The 23700-nt window shown below is 41.5% G+C and overlaps 1 protein-coding gene across 8 annotated transcripts in view; it reads right to left on the reverse strand.

Annotated features, from left to right (window-relative positions):
• The window catches only part of ABI1 (abl interactor 1), a 115683-nt gene that overhangs the window by 18153 nt on the left and 73830 nt on the right, over nt 1–23700 (reverse strand). For 4 of the 8 annotated variants that reach the window (XM_090047394.1, XM_090047391.1, XM_090047396.1 and 1 more), the window contains exons 3-7: nt 20944–21120; nt 8658–8672; nt 7817–7917; nt 2667–2807; nt 265–365 (exon numbers count right to left, since the gene is read on the reverse strand). In XM_090047394.1, coding sequence (XP_089903520.1) covers nt 265–365; nt 2667–2807; nt 7817–7917; nt 8658–8672; nt 20944–21120 — 535 coding nt within the window. The remainder of the gene's footprint in view (nt 1–264; nt 366–2666; nt 2808–7816; nt 7918–8657; nt 8673–20943; nt 21121–23700) is intronic. The other 4 variants (XM_090047397.1, XM_090047392.1, XM_090047395.1 and 1 more) reach the window with 2 other exon arrangements.

The following is a 23700-nucleotide window of genomic DNA, read 5'->3' on the forward strand; positions in this document are numbered from 1 at the left end:
CAGTTAGCATTAACACTCTATAAAACAAAGAGCTTACCTAAGTGTTTTAACCATTTTAAATGATTAATTATTTTGGGAATATTTTTCCCCAAGAGATTAAGACTTCAGATTTCTCGTGATAGGCTTTCATGGGACAAACTCTGTAACTAGGGTTCTATTTGTTTCAGCACGATTTCAAAGCCATTGAACAGACAAAAGGGTCCATTTGGAAACATCCAAATGAGCCACAGTAACCTATGAGGTAATATAAAAAGAATCTCATACCTGGGCCAATAGTTGGTGGTGAAGGTGTAGGCACGGCAATGGGAATGCCAATACTGCTGCTTCCGCTATTCTCTCGGCTACCACTTCCGCCACTACTACCACTTAAATAAAAAACACATACACAAGCGTCATCATAGTTGTCCACAAAGATGTACCTAAACACTGACAGATTAAAAAACTGGCTCAATTTTAAACATCGTTTAAAAGAATAAAAGCCCTGTAAATTGACTGTATTTGCAGTCCCTACTCAGATAATCAACTCAGAATCCATTAAATTCTAGCAGTGGTAGATGCAATTAGCTAAGCTGTTACACTTTTCCATAGTCATGTTTTACTTAAATATTGTGTTAACTAAAAATGTAAGCACCCATTTAAGATCTAGACAACCGAGTCTTAATATGAATACATTAACACTGCCAGGTGCTCCAAATTAAAGATGAGAAATGGGGTGTTAAATGGGTCAAGCACAAACTATCTGCAATTCCTGGAATGTGGGCTACAGGCTTAAAATGTCTTCCTTTTACTAAATGAATATGTGAGTCCAAGTTTAGAGTCATTAGCAGTTTTACTACAAGAAAGATCAACAATAAAGGCAAAACATAAGTTCTGGTATAAACCATGTCCTCCTCTCCTTCTCTTTTCCTTAGATCCAGCAATCTACAATATTTTCAGTGTTGCTATTGTGTGCTATTCACTTTTCAATCATGTTTAAGAACAACGCTAAAGTAATATCACAATTAAAGGCCAAGTATTTATACCTAATGTAATTTGAAGAAATCATACAATATTTTTCATCTAAGCCTCTTAAAGGCCATTCCAACTAAACGGAAAGCAGGGAACTGAATATGAATCCAAGGACAAAATTCAATAAATATGCCATCATCCAAGGCCTGAATCTATTGAGATTCAGAGGAGAGGAGAGAATTAAACAACCAAATGCCCTATAACTTAAAAGCCATTTCCACAGATTCATGCTAATTAAAATATAGCAGCACTCAATCCACTTTATTTACCATTTCTGTGCAACCATACATCAATGCTGCTGAAGAGTCAGGTACAAATCATTCAAATATGTCTTAAGAAAATAACACTGCTATAAAAAGAAACGTGGTGATCTGAACTGGGAGCCAAGATAATTCCTCCAAAATTAGTGTTCTGACTGCTGAAGACCTTGATCTTGTCACCATGGTTGCAGCTGAATTTCTAGCTGCAGTCTACGTAAAAGATCTTGTGAGACAAGAATGGAGACTCCACAGTAGCTGGCTAAGATTTAAAAGGTCTTCACTGCATACTGATTTAGAAATGATTTTATTTTGAGGCGTTTCATAGCTGACAGCAAGTTGTCTCATACATAGAACAATTGTTTTTCCAAGGTCCAAAAGGACTCTCTAAATCCCAGAACTATTATTATGCTTTTTAAAACATCATATTGTTTAAATAACTAAACACCAATCCTTTCTTTAGCTATTCCAAGGACAATAAAACTATCTGCATTCCTCTATAGTATAGGGCATGTTCCCCTTTCTCTGAACATAAAAATCAATCAGTTACTTCTCTGCCATTGCTCTAGGAGGGTATTGATAGTGCCCACGTTAAATCCACTTTATACACTGCCCTGTGCAGGTCCTTTCAAAGCATCTGATTAAGGGAGCTTGTGCTCCTTTATGTTTATGCGATACACATTTCCCTCGCTTTATGTGGGTTCTGTATGTGCAAATTTACTCTTATGCAATGACCCTTTTTATACCAAAAAATTGTTATATGTGAGGTAAATCCACCCTTTTATGATTGGTGTGATGGAAGTCCTCAGTCAGCTGCTTTGTGTGGTGCATTGTGGGAGTGATGTGCAAAATAGAGTCTCCTCTGTGGAGCTGTGCTTCACGCTTGTTGTCTGTGATGCATGTTTCTGTAGTTGCCATCACCATTATAGTGACATTCACCACCACCCTGTGCTTGCGTGTACTGTCTGCTGTTGGTGAGTACCAAAATCATCTTGTAAAAGTGGTAGAAATGGGTCTGGGGGTCAGTACAGTCAAGGTCTTGGAATATATCCCTATTTGTTATATTATAAAGTGGGTTCCCCTTATGCAAATTTGAGTTATGCACTGTTTTCCAGGAACACATATACAGCAAAAAGCAAGGAAAACCTGTATATCTGATTTACTTAGTCTATAATGGTGAAAATCAACCCTGCCTTCTGTATACATTTGAAAAACTGAAACACATTCTAGAGTCAATACATTCAGGAGGTACCAAATCTGGACAGCAAGGTATTTTAAAAATTACATCTGTCTTATGTGGCATATGTTCCCAACCTCTGAAGGATCCAAGTATAAAGCTCTTCTACCACCCCAATGAACCAGACCAAAAATGGGTACAGAATCAGCAGCAGCATACTCTACCTGTGGGTTCTTGGTCTCTGGTTCAAGGAAGCTGTTCTTCCTGGACTGTGCTGACTTCCAAGTCTGGCAGGACTGGTCATATAATCATTAGGAACGGTTGGAGGCTTGACTGGCTCCAGGGTTTTGTAAGGAGTATTTCGTCTGGTCAAAGAAAAAGGGGATGGGAAAGAGAAAGATAAAGGGTCAAGAGGTAGAATGGATAAGTCCTTTGATTAAAAGTAATCAAGCCATTTGTTTTCCTAAACCTTCATAAACAATCACTGTACAGTGACCCACATTACCATAAAAAATATACCTCTACAAGCATAAAGTAAAACACGTGTTCTGTTCTCAACATACTAGTGTTGCATATTTACAGAGGTATGTTTAAAGTTAAATTTAGTCTCATTTCAAAAGTTAAATAACATTTTAATGTTGAGTATATTAAATAAAACCATAGAAAAATATCTTGAAAGTGATTTGGTACTGCAAGACTAAGTTATACATACCTTTAAAACACACAAATTAAAAATATACCCGAATTTATGGTTACAAAATACTCCAGAGGTTAACAGTTGTGTAAACTCCAGCATGTACACAACCTTACAATTGTGCCTGCCAACAATGTTATAATCAAGGGACTGTTAAAACACTTCCTCAAATATACCTCCACTCAAAATGTAACCATCTGAAAGATACCCCAAACAAAAAGGGTAACCATATTCTTGACCAGAAATCAGGTATGAGGCTGCACACAAAGAAAGAAACCCAGAAGGCATGACAAAACATTTTTAACTATTTGCACAATATCTTATTAAATTGCCAGTTAAACAGAAGCACCTCATTTGTATATAGTGTTCTTCATATAATAAATCTTTTACGTGGGAGGGAAACATAGCTATCACCATCACACAAACTGAAGCACCAAGAAATTAAATGACTTGCTTAAAGCCACCTGTCAGATTGCCAGCCAAACTAGATGTAGACAACAGGTCTCCCAAGTTCCAAGGTCTAATGTTCTATCTAGTAAGCCACACTGCCATAAGCTTGCATTATTTTTGCTGAAAAACTAGAGGTGCACTGATAAAGATTGACTGATCCAATAGCTGATTTACAGGAATGCAACCTCGGAGTTTGGAGAGCAGCCTCCTGGCAAAGTCTGTGTGTGTGAGTGTGTGTGTGTGGGTGGGGGGGAGAAGGGGTGTGGGGGAGGGAAGGAGCATGAGGGGAGTAAATCAAAGCCCCCAGGGTGAGGGAGGGAGGGGGCAGGGGCTGCCCAGCCAGGGCACAGAATGGGACCTTGAGGCCAACAGCAGGATGGAGCCACGAGTGGCTCTTCCAGAGGGTGCAGGAAAGGAGGGGGCAGCTCTCTACCACTGTGCGCACCCCTGAGGAAGGTATGGGGGACACATATCCCCCTGTGTGCAGGGCAAGAGTGGGCTGCCTGCTGCATGTTCAGGTTCAGGGGCTGTGCTAGCCTTTTCCCAGTGAGGGGCTGGGCTCAGATGTGCAGGGTGTGCTGCAGTACTAGGAGGGGTGGCTATGGGGAATTTTGAGATAGCTATAGCCCCCCACCCCATGCCTCCCCCAGCTCTGACCTACCTGGGGCACTCTGCTCTGCTGCCTTTCCCTCAGAAGCCCTGCCTTTCCCTTGGAAGCAGGGGTGGTGCTGGGGGGCGCAGATTTGAGGGGCTATAGCTACTCCAAAATTCCCTGTAGCCCCCCCATATCCACCCCTCCCAGTGCCACCACTGAGAGCTCCATGCAGCTGAGCCTGGCCTGCCCCTGCATGCCCCAAGTGCAGCCCTGGCCCAACTCCCCCACCAGGAAGAGGCTAGCATGTTACTTGAAATATTGAAAATAGACATTCAGACTACAGGCGCAGCCTCTGACCCTTAGCCCACAGCGGGCAACCCGCCCTTGCCCCACGCACAAATCCAGGGGGGCATGTGCCCCCTATGCCTCCCCAGGGGGCACGTACAACAGTGGGGAGCCACCCCCCGTACCCCAAACCCCTGAATGAGCCGCCTGTGGCTCCATCCCAATCCCAACCTCGAGGTCACGTTAACCACCCTGGCCTGGTAGCACCTACCCAAGCCCCACTCCCTCCTTCCCTCCCTCACCATGGGGGCCTCAATCTGCCCCTCCCACAGCCCTTCCCCTTCTCCACACCCCTTCTCTCCCAAAGACTTACCAGCAGGAGGCTGCTGTCCAAACTACCAGGCTGCATTTCTGGCCATATGCATGCTGCAGTTGCACACAGCATGTATTGGTGACACTATTGACCAAAAAAAGCCAACGGCCAATAATGTTAGTTTACCTGTTATTAGTGCCAATCCAATATGTGACTGATATATTGGTGCACCTCTATGAACAACTCTACAGCATAGTAAAAGTAAGTAAGTAAATAAATAAATAAATATAAAAATCCACTCCCTAATAGCCAGACAACCACAGCAAGACAATGAATTTAGTGAAGTGAAAAGCAAACAAAGAAAAAGAGCAAAGCCATCACAAAAAAAGTGTGTTTTGTTCTGTTATCAGCTGATGGCTAAGTATAGACAGTCCAAAAAGCTCAAGGTTAAATCAATTCAATCTCTGCAGGTTAGTCCAAGCTGCGTAAACTGAACTGAGAAGCAAATGAACAGACATTCAGTTTTGATTCTGGAAATGTAGTAACATGCCTACAGTGGCCCAGGGCAGAAGCTGGGGGATGCTAGAGCACACCTCCGTGCTAGCCTGCCAACTGTGGGGGAGGTACAAAGCATCCTGGGGTGCTGGGGGACTATGTGTTAACTTGAATCTGGAGGGGATCTGAGACAGAAGTTCAATAAACTGATTTAACTTAAATCAGTTAAGTCTGATACTACATTCATCCAGGTTTATCTTAAACTGGTTTTGGCCACTTTGAAAGTGGTTTATGTGCACTGAATTTCTTGTATGTTATAGATTTGAACGAGTTTCCAATCACTGTCACAAGTTTGTGTGTAATTTCTGTCCTTAGCCATAAAGTTTAGTTGCATCATTTTGTGGTATCCTAGCAAACAAGTTTGATTTCAATAGATATTATAGAAAAGCACTTCTCAGAACAGTAACATTAACTAAACCATTTCTAAGAAAAAAAACCAGGCATATCACAATTATGTGTATGAATTATGATATTTGTGATTAGTTTGTTTATGCACACACATAGCTACAAAAAGTTTTAAGACTGTGACTACTATTATTTTTGTTGTGCCAAAATGATTAAATCACGAGAAAATGAAAAGGCCTATGTTCCAGTTAGACCAAGCCAGAAATATGACTGCTACTGCAAAGAAAAATGATAAACAAGGACGTTTTGTACATGCTTCTACTAGAAATAACCAAAGTAAAGAACATTAAAAACCCTATCATTATTGTCCTAGCTTCGAGAGACTGGGAATAAGAACTGGAGTCCAAGTCTTAACTCTTCTCTGCAGATTTCTGCAAAGGGAGGATGTAGCTACTCCTGCTGTGTGTCTCTGATTTCTCGGGGTTTACTCAGTTCTGCAGCTAACTCAAAAAACGTTCCCTTTCGAAGGACTAAATCCTAGATTGTTTGGGAAACCTCCTAGTTAAACACATGCTCTCTCCAGGCTCCAGACAGTTCTTTGCCAGCCCTCTCCAGACACTAGGGTTTGGTTCCTTTTCCAGAGTTCAGCTATTCCTCTTCTCTCCAGTGTGTTTGTTGTCAGCACCCCCTGGCAAGGAAATAAAAGTCCTCTCTCCCCTCTAGATTCAGATTCAAGATTTAGACAATGCCTATTCACTCAGCTCACCACACTTGCTGCATTCCCCTGAGATGCTTCCTGTAGAATCCACGTAGTCAGACTAGGTGCCCTCTTCGCCAGACTAGGTGCTTTTCTATACCCCCACCCTGGTCACAGGAAAGATTATACAGGGATCTTATGCCACCTGCAGATCGTGTTGTTTATCCTTTCTGCCATCCCCTGATGAGTGGACTTTTCTCTCTCTCTCTCTCTCTCCTGGGGTATTACATTTCCAAGGATTCCACTCAATGAAAAGGATACTGTTTCCCAAAAGGATCCCAAACAATTCCCCTCACTGCTAAAAAGCAGCTCTCTGTGGTGGGCCACCAATGATGATCAGGTAGATAACTGGGGCAAAGCACATTACCCAAGAGCAGGGAATGAGAACTTTCACAAAGCATGAGGCAGCACATGCACATAGCAATAATTTGCCTTAAAAAAGAATGCATTAAATACTTCAATACTGACAAAGACTCAGTGCTCCCCAGAACACTGCAAAACTCTGTTTTAGAGGGCTGTGACTTGCCTATTTTTCTTACCTGGCTCTCCAGGTCCCCATCCCAATAGCTGCCTTGTCACTTCACACATTATTCAGCACATCAACTCAGTCAACCAAAACATCTGTCACTGATACACCCACACCAGCCCACCACGACTAGGTTTCCACCCACTCTATGCCCAGAGTCCAGAGGGTGGGGGGAGGATTCAGAGTTGTGGTAGAGGAGGACCTCTGTTACAGCGACTTCTCTTCAGATATCACTCAAAAGACCATACACAATAGGCCAAATGGCATATTACCCAAGAAACACTATGTCAGGATAAGCTGTAATAATTTGCTGATGTCTCAAGATCACCAGATTTTAGCATCTTGAAAGATGATGTCAGTAAAACATTTAAAGCATTACAATTTCTATTCCAGTGGGTGCATAAATGAGAATACACCCTCATGCAACCCAATTTTGCTTAAATACTTCAGCACAGAATAAAGGCAGAACATGCATTTTCACACCTCTGTGCTATCAAGATACAACAACAAAGAACCTTAACCCTGAAATCTCCCGCTTTGGACTTTAAAAATACGAAAAGCCTTCTTAGAGTCCTTCTGTATTCCAAATATTAGTGGTTAACTGCCTTCAGAAATAAAACAATAAATTCAACCTATTGTTAAGTCCATGACAAAATGTTTCCTAAAAGAAAAGCCATTAAAAAAAAAAGTGTTTGGAAAAAAAAACAACAGTACAGTTGTACTAAAAAAGTAATGTGCCTGACAGGATGGAGTTACTGGACTCTGCATTCACTCACCAAACTAAGAAACATTAATATCTGCACAACTTAAAATTTCCTCAAATATACAGGCAGGATTACCAGCCTCATTCTTACCCCAGAGTTCCCCGGCCTGACATAGGAGGACTCGGTGGTTTTTGTGTAGGCGGATTTGTTCTTGACAAGGTGCCAGTTCTTGCAGGCTGGTTACTTCCATGCTAAAATGAGGGGAAACATTATTTTATTTTATTTTACCGATACAGCTCTACTATTAACAGTTATTTTGTTGTAAGAATATGAAATGAGGATTCCCAGACAGCTGTAAAACAGCAAGTTCTTTTAGCTGCACATGATAATAGCATTATTAAAAACAAGGATTAAAATTTTAGCGTTACATTGTCTTTGCTATTATTTTAAAATGGAGGCGCATCTGAAACTTAAGTAACGGACAGGTAACAATTGATTCACATGCAAAATTCTGTTTCCTTCTTTTCTTTGAAAGAAGGTTGCAGCCATGATTGTGCCAATTCAAGTGTGATTGTTTTAAATAAAAATTTAGGCTAACTGTACAATCTTGTCTGGCTTCGACCAATATTCCTCATCCAGTTTTGCTCAGCAATTTGACTAGCAGTCATGCAGATTGTCTGGGAAACCTCCTATAAAAAATGTAAGTGAATAGGATCAAGGCATCTACTGAATCAGAGCAAAGCACTAACACATGTTAGAGAAATTAATGTAACTAGATATAAATGCAAGTGTCAATATATCACTGATATATTAACACACCTTAGCTAATCGCTGCAAATCTGAACTGAAATACAGCATATTTAAATCTAAAAAACCTATGAAAAGCAGAGCGGTATAGGAGAGCACTAGTTTTCAGTTTTAATGGTTTTGCAGCCTCTACTATCAAATACAGTGAGGCACTCTGGGTCAAATGAGAAATAACTCTTCTTACCTTGGCTTTTAGCCACTTAACGTTGGCAAAAAAAGGGGGGGGAAAAAGTAGAAATTAATGGCAAATCCATCACAACTGACAGGACAGGTTAAAACTACAATTAATTACAAAAATTCAATTTCCCTATTGATAATTAACTACTGCATCCCAGATACATTATATACACAGGCTCAAAAGCAGGCACACAACATAAGCCATAATTAACTGGCACCCTCAAATTTAAATTTTACATTTATCAAAATTAAAAACAAAAATCAAACTTTTCTACACTTATTTGCTGCTGCAATAAACAAAGATCCATGGAAGCAAACCTCTTTGTGGCCAGCCAGCCAGACTCCTCCCCACTACTAATTGTGAGACTGTAAAGACAGTTTAAATGCATTTGACTAACATTATCCAACTCCAACACTATGCTTACTAAAAAGTTCCAGTTCACATGCACACTGAACACTATATCACCTAGTGCAAAATATATTCAGTTGGACATTTAATCTCCATGTATTTTGGAAAACTTCTAGCTGCTGCACTGAATGATAGAAGAGATGAAGGGAGTGCTCAGATTGGATTACAAGCAGAGCCATTCACCTCAAGGTTACTGACTGAAATGCAACCTAAATCAGTACTGTAGTACAATTTGCCAGTTCAAAATAATTGACACTGTTAAACAGTCAGGGGTCAGGAGATTCCTAATCTTCATAAGAGTCCTAGTCTTCATGGTTGCAGAGAAAAACATGAAAACATGGCCTCACATTATGCTTAAGGGGCCAGAATCAGAAGATAAATTTGGGGTTTCTTTAATAATTAAAAAACTGATATTTTTGGAAGTCTAACCTAAAAGATAACCAAGCCAATAACAACAAGAAGTTATCTGTTGAATTTCTGAAAGCAGACTAGCATTTTCTGTCCCTAGCATTAATGGTCCCTATCGTGACAAGAAAGTTGCTACCCAAATACCAACTCTTCCTGGTAGTTTCAGGAATAGTCAAGATATAGTAATAATGAATGCCCTAGATGTGGTCCTCGCAGCATGGACTGAGATTTGTCATCAGAATGAAGTAGTTTATATCAGTAGTTCTCAACCCTTTTTGTATCAGGACCCATTTGTAAACATCAATGGCCGGTCCCAACCCAGTGGCCCTCACTCCCAACCCACTGTCCCCTGCCCCCCTATTCGGGGTAGGGGGTGGGTGTGTGGAGCAGGTGGGGGGCGAAAGAATGTGTGGGGTATGGGGGGCTCCCAAGCAGCCTCTTGCAGGCTTGAACTCTGCTGGCCTGCAAGAGAAGAAACTGTTTCCTACAGTTTTATCCTTTAAAGGAGAATCCATTTTTTAAGTTTGTTTGTGACCCTTTCACATATTCTTGCAATTTTCCACTATTTTTCCAGGAACACTTTTTTTTTTTTTTTAAACACTTTTGAGTTGTGAACCACAGGTTGAGAAACACTGGTTTATACTACCCCTCCCCGCCCTAACATAGGCAGAAAAGTAGGGGCTCAAGGACTGGTTTAGTAGTTTGGTTTTTAATGCTTAATTTTTTTAAACATAACATAATAAAATCATTTATCAACAAGTTTGATTTCTTCACCTGTAGATTACATGCACCTTCCCTATATTTTGCCAGCTGTTAAGGTCAGTAGCATAAAGCAAGGAATTTTGCTGTTCAATGGATCAGAAAGTAAAATGACTAGTTTCCCTGGAAGCCATAGATCATAAACTTTCAGCTAATGACTAAGAGAAAATATATCATGTCAGACTCAGGATTCCTGCTCAACCTCTTTTAGCAGTTAAAGTCTTCCTCTCTCAACAAAGACTTGACATCAGTCATCCACACAGTCTTTACTGCACCCCCTCTTTTTACTCTCTGCTATGCTCTGCCTCCTCTGCAGCTCCAGAGCAGATGCACTGTCAATTGTTGATGTAAAGTGCTGACTCTTCAGCTCAAAAATGTAGGGCCTTGTCTACTATACTTGCATATACTGTCCAGCAGGTCCTGGATTTTAATTCTAGTTGCACCTGACTCACTATGTGACCTTCATCTTTGTTTTCTCGCCATAAAAGCATGATAATACTTCTACAACTTACAGGAGAGGTATGGAGAATTAGTTTGTTGTCACAGCGCCTTGAACAAGAAAAGCACTAAGCATCCTCAGTACTCCGTTCACTCTGCTGCTGCTAATACAATGCAGGGTCACGTGGCTGGGAACGCAGAGAGAAAGAATACGAGGGAAACAAGAGACAGTCTAGTGGAATGGAAAGCCTGGTTCAGAAAGATGACAGGAGTAAATGGGTGGGGGGAGGGAGAAGAACAAATCAATTCCCACTGGCATGAAACATATGGCTGCTTAACCACTGTTAGTTAATTAAGTGGGAAAAGGCATCATTATCTTGTATTATTTATTGGCTGGGCTGGGGGTGGGGGCCATGAAACCAATTTTTTAGCATTTCTTTATCAGGAACCCACTAACATCTGAATGCCACATCTGTTCAATCCCAAAGTTTCAGAGAACACTCTAGGCACAAATAACCAGAGCCCTATTAGTCTAAAAGGAGGAAAAGAAAAAGTCAGGAAACCAAAAGGCAGAAAAATCAGATACCTGAAGCCCTTGCCATCCATTCCATGCAACTACAGAGTCAAGCTGCTCTGCACAGATGAAACAAGTTGGTTGATGGCACTAATTAACACCTTCCAACACACTATCCCACCTCCTCTGGGACTATCCTCCCACTGGAGTTGAAAACACCATCCTGAAGGATTTATCTGCCAGATAAACAGTGGTGAGGGCAGAAGAGAAGGGAACACTGGTGTACATAAAGCCACAGCACCATACAGAGGCAACTACTCTACTTCTAGCTTTGGCTGTAATGTGTACACAGCAGCATGGCTTGTTTTGGCATAGTGCTGCTTGGCATGGTAAAGATAAGCATATAACCATTTCCTTAGCGAGAAAGGACAGAGTCCCTTCACGTATACAGCATGTGAGGAAACGTTCCCAGACCAAGGCTGTGCTGTCAAATCCCCCACCAAGTTGCCAAAACCTGACCTGCTGTTCACTGGGCCTTTTATCTTCACAGAAAGTCTGTTGGCCTGTCCTCAGAAACCCTGTTGTTTAAATAGTGGATGCAAGAATAATCACAAACCAAGGATGATGCAAAAGGAAATCAAGACCAATGCAGGCAGAGTTAGTTTCTTTTTAAGCTTTTGTGGTCTGGTGTTCAAGGAGATGGAGTTCTGGGGCTGCCTTTGATTGGCAATATTCTTCAACATGCCTTTAATTCCAAAAGTTCCCATTCTCAAGCAATGGTAATAGGGGCATGATAGTTGCAATGAAGGGAACCAGGATGCCACTGTTCAAATCATAACATCTGGAAAAAAACAGGAATTACATACTTGGTATGCTTCTCCTAAGTTGTGCAAATAAGTGTGTAGTAAACTGAACAAAAACATACAAAAGCCCATTGTGTACAACACAGATTTGGGATGGAGCCCTGCCCCACTCCACTCAATGGGAGTTTTACCCATCATGGTGAAAACAGCCTGTATAATAACTGCATCACAAGTACTGCAAGCAGGAGCAACAGCTAAATTTAAAAAGTCAAGTTCAGAGTGTATTGTACCACACCCGCTACTAAAAGCAGCTAAGACCATCCAATCTAAATGCTGAACTAGACAAAAGTGACAAGTTTAAATGCTGTTAAAGATATGGCCCACGGAATAGTGTAATCTAGCTCATGGGGCCAGAAATATGGCAGTGGGACAGGTGGTGCCAAATGTAAATTCCCATAGTTCCCACAGGTGCAACCACCACTCATCTTGCCACCAAATTTCCCACCTCCAGACAGCCATGCAGGCCAGATGATACTTGGATCTGGCTGGTGGGGAGCTTCATAACAAGGTGAGCAGCAGCTGCCACAGTGCTATGAAACACAGCAATTAACATTAGCACCCCTTTCTCCACTGCTGCATTTTCAGCCTCAGAGGCAGCCCTGAAGGCCCACAGACCAGCCTTACGCTGTTACTCCTGCTTTAAGGGAAACTGCAGCCAGCTCAGTCTACACTGAAAACCAGTTTCCTTCACCACAGGATTTTAGTACTTTTGTAACAGACACATGTCAGCCTTAAATCTGTAACCTTTAATGAGAAAATAGTCACCAACTGAAACAAAACAACATGACTGGTTTTGGTTGCTATTTCCTTAGCCTCCCTTTAAAAAGGGTGTTTCCCTTACTATTCAAGCAAAAATATCTCTCTCAGGTCCATGGCCTATGCAAAGGCCACTGGACTTGGGCTTCCCACTTTTTGGAAACCCCTTCTATTATCAAAGCAATGGCCAGAGAACTGAATTCTCCCAAAGACTTCTGAAACTTCCCTGAAGATGCTGCATATTTAGAGTCATTCTACTTTAAAGTTAAATGGATGGATCATTTTTAGATTACCAAAAGAACAGGTACTGGGAACTGGAAGGGAGGTCGTAAGCTGCTGTATGGGTACCATGGCATATAAAAGAAACAAGAAATGCCTAAGAGCTGGCCTCGGGCAGTAGGGGTTTTTAGGAAGGAGAAGAGGAGGGTATATGGATAACTCAGAAGTTAGATTTTATTGTGGGAGCCAGAAGTTCTGGATACAGTTTCTGCAACTAACAGTGTAACTAAGCAAATAACTCTATTCCCATATCAATGAAAATGAATCAAACCCTTGCCTTAGCTCAGAGGGTACAGCACAACTTAAAAAGGGCAGTGTCAGTTCCATGTAAGCTCTAAAACAAAATTTAGCAGAACTGAATGAACATCAGCAATAACCAAAATATTCACTGAAAACTATTTTTAGACTACCAACCTCTCCCTGTATTATTTGCAGCCTAATAATTACAGATGCCTGTTAACACAGGGTAACCAGATGCAGACTATTAACAACCGATATGGACACTCGTTGTCCAAGCCAAGAAAGAAAAGCCAACTCCAGTGTTTTTAAACTTTATTATTCTAAGCTCCTGTTAGAATAGCAGTAACAAAAGTTTTGGTTTTGAATGAAGTGCAACTTATCTTGATATTGTCCTGTTACTATTTTAAGGCATATAAATTAAAGTTTGTTCCATGATTCTGTTAGAAATATTATTAAAAATGTATAGTGAATAGAGTGTTGTTAGAACTGCACAGTTTGTATCTCGTACCTGATAAGCAGAAACACCACCAAGGACATCTCGCTAATTTACTACCTCTTTGTAACACTAAATCACACATACCTTCAAACTCCTCTGCCTCTACTCTTGTAAACTACAAAGGCTGTGATTTAATTGGCTGTGTCCTTGGGAAAGAGAGGGGTTTTAACTTTTGGTAACCTGGAGAGCTTTCTAAGCATGCGTAATTAGCTAATGCATATATGCCTATCCGCCCCGCATACTTAAGTAGTTAATTATAATGCACATGCAACGGATGACGTGACGTCATTTCATGTATGTTTGTATGAACCGGAAATGAGTTGTAAGGAGTTCCCGCTTCTGCACACACGCCCAGGAGGGAAGGGATAAAACCCAGCTGAGAGTTTTCCTCGGGGGCAGAATGTGGTCTTTTGTCTTCACTCTGACCCTATTTGCAAATATATCCTTTGTGTTACTAACAATGTGTGCCTGAAGAATTATTATTCGTGAGCCTCCAAAGAAACGAACCGCGATTTTTATATCAATTCTTTGAAAGGTTCTATGTTATTGGAAAGTATTACTGTATAACCTCATAAATCCAGCATGCTTGGGACTGAGCACCTGCTGGATATTTGAAAATGCTGGATTTCTGAAACAAGTAAAGTGCAGGGAGCTGGGGGGGAGGGGAGAAGAGGAGAGGACAGGGGTAATGGCAGTCAGTCACTGCCCAGGTACAGAGAGGGAAACTTCCATGCAGCTGCAGCCAGCCACCACATCCACCACTCCACATCACCGCTCCATATGCGGCCGTGGCTCTGGGACCAGCCACCAAAGTGCTGGGTTTCTCAGACTTCCAGATTTATGAGGTTATAATGTATATTAAATTTTATGGTTCAGGAACATTTCAATATTGCCAACTCGAAGCATTTGAAGACTACAGGCAAGATTGCAAAAATGAAGTTAAACTTAAACTATATTAGGTTAAATTTTGCTCAACGAGATAAATAAAGCCAGAGTTTACACATCCAATATTTGCTCTGCAACCAGGGAGGACTAGAAATTCACTTTGAATGTTAGCTTTCATGATTTTAATCAACTTTCCAGTAACTAGTGCTTTAAAAAAGCACCAAATATGAGTTTAATTATATCTCATTAGTGCTGACATTACAGAAGTTTTAATTAAACTTTAGGAAAAAAGTCTTTCACCCTCTAGCAGTCTATGCTGTTTGGTGATGATTCCTGCAAATGAGATCAGGACAGAAGCATAACTGACTAGATGACCTGCTTTGAAGTACTAGTATCTGACATGAACAAATAGGGGAATGAAAATCCAGTGTCTCAGGATCACTTATTTACTGTTTGCAGAACCATATGCTTAAATCATTTTAATAACTTACTACACAAAAAGTATGGTTAATGCTGCCCTAGATCCCAAATTCAACAGCTTACTTAAAAAGAGAAAGCAAACAAAAATTTTTCCTAATTGTTTTGCCTTTTGCTTCCTTTCATTTCCTTGTGACAAGGTATTTAGCAGAAGTCACAGATTCAGTGAAATCTGACAAGCTGCACCCTGAGTGCTTCTGCTATGGCCTTGAACTTGTGACCTCTGGGTTGTAAACCATGTGACTTAGCACCCATGCCATCCTAGCCTCTTGCTCTACACTGATGAACATACATCTGAGAAATGCAACAATGACATCTGTTAGTGACAGTCGTGTAATTCTAAGAACATTTTATTTTCAGGGACTTGGGGTGTTTTGGCCTCATCCCAAATTTAAAATTTTCCCCCTCCTCATTCAACATCTTTCCTGGGTCTATGCCCAATTGGCAAGTCTCCATGTCTTAATAGTTATTCACATCTTCTCACAACCAAGGACAAATGTGTCTCAGACAGATCGTTTTAGAGTTCTCCCAAAACTCTATAGTCTCTCTACCTAAAATGCTCAGGCTCTGTATACAAGAACCACTAGCTGAATAAAATAAATTCAATCCATTTTAAATTACTATTTAACCTATCTGTAGATAAGCATCATTCCCATTTATTTCTTAATCTCCATTCTGCAAAAACATGGACCACAATATCCTGCCGGCTTCAATTTTACCTGCTTTTTATTCTTCAGAAGGAGTATTTTTTTAAATTCTGAAACCAACAACTTCTATTACATCAGCACAATTATTTCAGTTTCCATATTTTTAAAAACAAAATTTTTAGCTAATTCACAGATTTGGATCTGTTTATTTCTTTAGATGCTACAATATTTTTCTCCACAAGGAAGAAGACAAGATAACTGTTAACAAGGTTGTATCTAATAACTATTTAAAACCAAGGGCTTTATATATCAAAGAAGCTCTTCGTGGTGGGACAGTGTTTTGATTCTCCAGAGTGACTTCAGCTGTGTTTCTCTACTCCCATTCCAAGAAAGTGACAACTGAGCGACTATTTAACATCCAGCAGCAGCCTTGCAAACTGCTTGTATGTCCATTAATTCTTGCTGCCATTTACACAACAAAGGGCAAGAATCACTAAGATGCACATTATCTCAAGATGAGCTGTTTAAAAAACAACACACAAAACCAAAATATCTGACCATATTTTTTTTTGGTAAAAAACAACCTGCAGTGGGGCAGAGGAGGGGAAACAGTTTTACTCAATGAGGAAAGGAATTTCCATTATCCCTGCAGGACCTGAGTATAAAGGGCATGAGTATAAAGGGCATTATTATGAAACTCAGTTGGGGGACAGAGTCTGAAAATAGCACTAACCTACAAACCACAAATACGATTAGTAGGTGCATCCCTGGCCATATCTGCACTGGTCTGTCCCACACTGCGATCCCGGCATCCCACACAGCACCAAAGCCACACAAGAATCTAGGATGCCACTGCCTGAACTCTGCTAGGACAATGCACTAGGTTTTTACTCCTAAGTGATGAAATAGAAACTGTGGGCAAGAGTTTGCGCTACAAGAAGTGGCATTAATTCCCAGAGGGATTTCCCCAGCAGGAAGGAAACATACTGAAGAGACCAGCTGTTGCAATGGAGCATTGGTCAACTGTACAAAAAGTTGCCCTGCTCACAGAAAAAAAAAGTCCTTCCTCCCTACACACATTTACTTTTGCTTCTCTTCCTCAGCATAAGGGAGAAGCAGCTGGATAAGACACTAAAGTGCGGTCAGCTGCATTGAGGCAACTTACTTTGTGCGTATAATAATATTTTTGCATTCTCTTGGTGAAGAGCCTGTTGGCTCCATGTGAGGAACCATTTGCTCTGAGGAGTTACAATACAAGTTTAATCTGGGGGGGGGAGGGTAGATGAAATAAGAATCAAAGTTTATTTACACATTTCAAAAAAAGAAGTTCTAAGGCTACCAACTGCAGTATGCTTAAAAATTGTTAGGGGTTTTAAAGTATTTTTTGCATAAAGCCACTAAAAACAAAATTAGACAGGTTGTGTTTCACCCTATATGCTGGTCCCTGTTTTCCACATCTTTTACCTTCCTGGGTTTTTTTTTTTTTTAATAGCTCTTCTTTTTCTCTCACCCGTAAGTGTTAAATCACACTAAACAGTAATAAGTTTGCATTTAGAGAACAAACAAAGTGGCATCTGAACATTACTTGAGCCACGTACAGACATTCCATTTCTCTTGGGAGAGTCATTGCTCTCCCAGGAAAAATCATGAGTGCACAGATATTCAGGAACTTTCCCCCAGAGCAAGAATGATCACTCCAAAAAACAAACACACACAAAAAAACTTGGGAACAACCAGGGTTAAGTCACTCTCAGGACAGTTTCTCCTGGGAGAGAAAATGTCTGTACAACTTAACCTTCTGAAAAAAGCCACACCAGAGTCCTCCTGCATCCCAGGGTACTTTGCTCCCCCTTCCACCCAGCCCCAAATAGTGTGATGCTCAAACTGGATTGTATTACTTCAGCAGAGCATGAACCCCTTCACAATCCCATACTGTGCTGCATGGAGACACAGGCTGACAAAGCAGTCTGGGTCAGCCAGTGAGGAATGTCTTGTGCACTGCTGCCATCTGTCACCAGGCAGACAAAGGGAATTTACAGATAATACCAAGATGTGTGCACATAGCTGAACAGTATCAGCACTGCAAATTTTGTACCCTTCAGGGGCTCAGCATTCAAAAGTCTGTTTAGGCACTTCCAGACATATTTTTCTATCAGAAGAACAAATCCAGGAGAATTCTCCCAGGTCACCTGAACATCCATATGCAGCCTTAGTAAATATCTTTTCAAGTGACTTATTTCTTGTATTATTTCAATTTTATTAGCAGAGTCTATGACCCATCAGGGTTACACAGCTGGTAAGTCTGTGGCAGTGCTGGCTTTCGGTCAAGGACAAGAAAGTACCCATACAACCTTAACCAGTTTTCATTAACAAGTGGAAGAAGTTGTAGTCAAGAGTACAGGGCTAACAGCAGTGAAACCTCAATTCATCTTTTTCCACATACTGAGTTGAGAGGAATCTGCAGTACAGCTCTCTGCATATCAGTCACCAATGAAGTCACCCATAATCTAGACGGAGCCATTCCTTGCCATCTCTCAACACACACCAAAACTGGGCCTTAAGAACAAAAAATACTGTGTTCGATACCGTACATTATTTATTTGTGCCAACTCCTACCCACTGGGAATAGTTTCAAGACTGTCAATTTAGTTACAGAAAGAAAACTGACATTAGACTCAGACCCAGGAGTAGAAAGGTTTTGGAAGAGGGAAGCTATCTAGGTTTTTTGTATTTAAAACTGAAGGCAGCACACATAACCTCCCTTACAGAAATAAAATCAGTGCCACACACAAGAGACAGAAAAATATATGGACAAGCATTGATGATTGTCACCTAGAGATGCTCTCCCTTACACCCAGCTGCAGGAAAGAGTAGGTTGACACCTGCATTTAATGGAACTGAAGGTATCAGTGCCTTATTCAAATGACAGGGGTATACAGATTAGCTGGCAAATTCAGCACTTGGATAATGAACTGACTCATGTAGAGCCAAAGGCATCATCTTTCAACAGTCACATACAGCAGGGTTGATAAAGATGGCACTACAGAAATAACGGCATGATATAGTTAATGCAGCATACTACAATTCACTACATCTAACTTGTGGATTCATTTTAGGGACAGTTTCTAAATATAATCAATCAAATTACCAGGATAGGCTAACTGACTAGCAGATGGCAAATATTCCTATAATTGCAGAGAACAATTTAAAAGTAGGCCATTTGTCAGGGAACAAAAAGACTGTCAGTGTCAACTTGTAGGTTATTTTTCCTGAATAAATAGGAGCATGTTACCAAGAGAGACAGCCAAAAACCAGAACTGTACGAGTTTAACAATTCTGGGGTCTATTAATCAAACACTTTGTTTATGAGAATACAAGACATGAACAGCTCAGCAATGCAGCAGCTTCAGACATTAGGAGCAATGAATTTAATTTTAGGGTCTTCTAAAGCATCTATCACTGTAGCATTTAAAATGCTAAGTCCAGATGGTTGGCATTGGATTCTGACATACCCTTCCCATGGACTCAGTCTACCTTTCCTATCACATGACAGCCCTTTATTTAAAAAAAAAAAAAAAAAAGCCAAAAAAACCCCTCACCTTCAATAATGTCAAATGGATTTGATTATATGGACGTTCAGAGCATTTCTTTCATGCTCAAGTACCAGGCACTATGTTTGCTGCTTTGATTCATTCTCCCAGTGCAAAGCAGCTCTAAACCTATGGATTTGGCTCCCAAATGGTCTCTGCTATGTCAACAAATCCTTATGTAATGTAGCACTACTATAATAATTCCTGTGCTTTAAAGCTGTTGCCAGCTGATACAGGTGACAGCATTCTTCTAACCCATGCTGGGGACTAGCCATTACTAAGAAATGCCAAGGCAACAATTAAAAAGGACACTTTGGCATCCATTCAATACCCTCTATTTTTAGTTACACTGAGTACTCCTCTGACACAGGCACAGATCTGGTCCTAGAAGCTGAGCAGCACCGCACAGTACTACTAAACTGATGCTACTGCTTGGCTGATTTACCTGGCAGTCCAAGAAATGTGCTGGTCAAGATCCTGAATGAAAGCTTTTTAAATGCAAGTCAAGGAAATATTTCAGTTAACTAAACAGACCACAGGCCAGCTCAGGAAAAATAAGAAGTGTTATTATTACTAGCCAAAGAAAGATGCACAGATCACAAGTTACCATGTTGATTAATCTCACTTAATTAAAAAAAAGAGGTAGTTAGCTGTGTTAGTTATCTAACAAAGTAGATAACTGCAAAAGCTTATGCCTTTAAAGTAGTCTTCTAAAGTGCCACCCCTGCCCTACCTTCCATCTAACTGTAGAAAAAAAAAGCAGTTTGGCAAAGACATGGGTAGAGATCCTCAGAAGTACAAATAGGAGCAAAATGTCCAACTCCCACTGATTTTCACTGGAAGCTGGGTACCTAAATGCCCTTTGTGCTTTTGAAATGATCCTTCCAAGAAGGCTCTATGCATCCAATTCCCCTGCATCTCATGACACAGATTTTTAATTTCCCCTCCATGAAGGGGAAGGGGAGGGGAAAGGAGAGGGCAGGATGGTGCACATGAATACTTCAAGAGGGATTTTTAAATATTGCCATTTCATCAGTGACTTTTGAGAACAGGATGATGACTGAATTGTTATGAAATATTCATTACCAGGCTCATGAGCCATTGTTTCCTGGCTTGTGATTGCTTCAGGCAGTCACAAGATTATGGCAGTTACTATTCAACATCTCAAAGTTAAGTGCAATTTGCCTTGTTCCTGCTCTGTGTATATTTGTATCTAACCCACCTCTTTTCCCTTCAGCAGCATAACCTGGGGGGAGTGAGGGCTGTGGAAACAGTGCACTAGCCACAGGTGCTAATTCAGAGAGGGTGCCACAATGGCACATGCCAGGGAGCCCACACCACTGCTGCCACCACCAATGCAGCAGCCCCTGCAGAAAGATGTAAATGCTTGCTCACCCTATCTGCCTTCTACCTGGGGCACCAAAATTTCAAGTTATACCTCTGTCTCACTCCAGACTTGTTAGATACACTAAATATTCTAAACCTCAAATTAAAATTCCCATCTCATTTAGAGAGTTTAGACAGGTGCTTACCTTTACACCATGGCCCACATCATCCAGCACTGTGTAGTCTATAGGTTTTCGAATATACCTTACAGGACGCTCCATGTTCGCCGGTGCTATGATTTTATGAGTTCTTGATGTATTCTTATTGGTTGTCAAAATACCTATCTCCCTGCGAGCCACTTTCTCTTTATGGATGTCCACAGTCTAAAGTTCAAAACAAATAAAAAATAAAATTGAGAGCGCTGCCTAAATATTCAAGCTGTTGAATTAGACAAGACAGACTAGTAAAACTTAATAGTGCCTGAAACAAACGAACTAATTTACTCTGAAATAAGGGAGAGTTAAACAAACAAGACTATAATTTTAAAATGAAATAATTCTACTCAGTGAAATTGGTTATTCCAAGAATAGACAAGAGTAATAAAACACAACACTTTGTGTCAACAAACACACCTCACAAATAGCAAATCTTCAACACACGACTGACAATAGCAGTAACAATTATTTCATCTTTAGAGATGTGAAACCAAAATAAAAAGCCTAAAAATGATTTTCCCTCAAGAAAAAGAGGAATTTGAAAGATAAGGAGCAATTTCTTATATCAATCTTACAAGCATATCCAAGTTAAAAAAAATGGATAAGCAAATGTTATATGTGGATTTGGCCACATACATTTGTTAGATTGTACTATCTCTGGAAAAATGTTTATAACATCCACTAGTTACAGAGGATATGAGATATGACAGAGATCGCCTTTCAAATTTCCCTGCCATCAGCAATACCGCTCTTTCTCATCTGACTCAGGCCCCGCAGTCTCAGTCCTTTCCCAGTGTCTGGCTGCAGTTAAAGATTGGATGCAGGTGAACCAATTGAAACTGAATCCAGACAGGACAGATGTGATGCTGTGACATGGGCAGGACTGGGACACCTATTATTGATAGGATTCTGCCTCCATTTGTCACTCAGGTTTGCAGCCCTTGAGTGCTCCTGGATTCTGCCACATTTGGATCTTCAGGTGGCAGCAGTGGCTAGGAACGTCTTTCATCAACTCCATCTGGTGAGGTGGCTGCAAAACCCTTTCTTTTAGATTCAGATCTGGCCATGATCATCCATGCCTTTCTAACCTCAAAGCTAAACTGCTGCAAAGCACTATGTGGGGCTACCCTAGAAAATAGTGCAAAAGCAGCAACCTGTCTTCTGATGGGTGTGGGCTGCCAGGAACATGTAATACCAGTGCTCCAGAATCTGCACGAGCTCCCAATAGCTCTCCAGATACAATTCAAGCTGCTCGTGTTGATCTGTAAAGGCCCTAAATACCTATGGGCATTTTTACACATGCAAGCACTGCAGCACCAGGAACTTTGAAAAGCGTCCAGCACTGCAGTGCTCACACTAGTATAAGTGGCAAAATGCATGTCAGCGCTGAGAAAATAGTGGCAGCACACTTTTAAACTAAAACACTTCAGAGGTGTGTTAGTTCAAAAGCACGCTGCCACCATTTTCTGCACAGACATGCAGCGCAGCACATGTGTAGAGCAGACTCATGCCTCAGCTCACGTGTGGAGCAGACTCGATTAATCGCTCCGAATTAGCGCTCAGATTAATCGAATCTGCTCCAAAACAGCAGATCTCCAACAAGTTCTGGGAAAAAAGTATGTGTATAAATACCCTAAGGGACCAGTTGTCCCTGACATACCACTGCAATCCCCAATGTCAGCTGACAGCAACCTCCTGCAAGTGCCATCAATGCACCAAGTCTGCCTGATAAAAAACACATGGGAGACCATTCTCAGGAGTTGTCCTCAGCTCTGGAACTCCCTCCTTCTTAAGGTTTACCAAAGCCTGACCCTGGAAATCTTTTGGAAGCATTCCAAGACCTTCTAACTGGGGTAAGTGTTTAGCAAACAGAGCTAGGGGTAAAATACTGTTTAAGAATTGTCTGTTTTATATTGATACAGGCAGTCCTTGACTTATGACGGCTCGAGTTCTGACGAACCGCAGTTATGATGTTTGTAAATTGACACCTGGGTTTTGAAGTTCCAACATGGTTTCAACTTTACCACGCTGAATGATGGATACAGGTCTGTCAGTAGAAGGGGAGAGGGAAGGAAAGGGCCGTGGAGGGGGCAGATCAGGGCCCCTGCGGGGGCAGGGAAGAGGGGCTGGGGCTCAACCAGGGGGTGGGGAAATGCTGCCCAGCTGGGACTGCGTGGGGCTCTCGGAGCGGGGGCTATCAGTGGCAGAAGCTGCAGCTTGTTTGGCTGCTCTCCCAGCTGCCCCCACCAGGGCGAAACAGGCGGTGCCAGGGCTGCGCCAGATGACCATGGGAGAAGCCACAGCTCAAGCCACAGCTTGTCTGCCTGCTCTCCCAGCTGCCCCCGCTGGGGCGAGGCAGGCAGTTCCAGGGCTCAGCCGGGTGGCTGCAGGAGAAGCCACAGCCTGTCCAGCTGCTCCTGCTGCTTGTCCAGGAGGGCATGGGGTGGGGTGGGGGAGGGACATGAGATCTGGCCAGGGAGTGGCAGGGCGGGCTATGCTCAGGGCAGATCTGGGGGCACAACCCCCCCACAATGCCCTTCCGGACACGTGGACAGAGCAGCAGTGTGCTGCTCATCTGGGAGCCATTTGCTAGGCAGCTCCTCTGGTGCTCAGTCATTGCTGCTGTTGCTACCACTACAGCACTACGGTACTGTACCTGCACTGAATAAAGAATAAGTCCCAGTACTGTACTGCACCATACTTTACAACAAGTTCACTGTGCTGCCCATGAGCTGTTCTGTTTCCAAA

This window comes from Crocodylus siamensis, chromosome 5 (assembly GCF_052110815.1).
Source record: "Crocodylus siamensis isolate JL-2025a chromosome 5, ASM5211081v1, whole genome shotgun sequence".
In the NCBI taxonomy this organism is placed as follows: domain Eukaryota; kingdom Metazoa; phylum Chordata; order Crocodylia; family Crocodylidae; genus Crocodylus; species Crocodylus siamensis.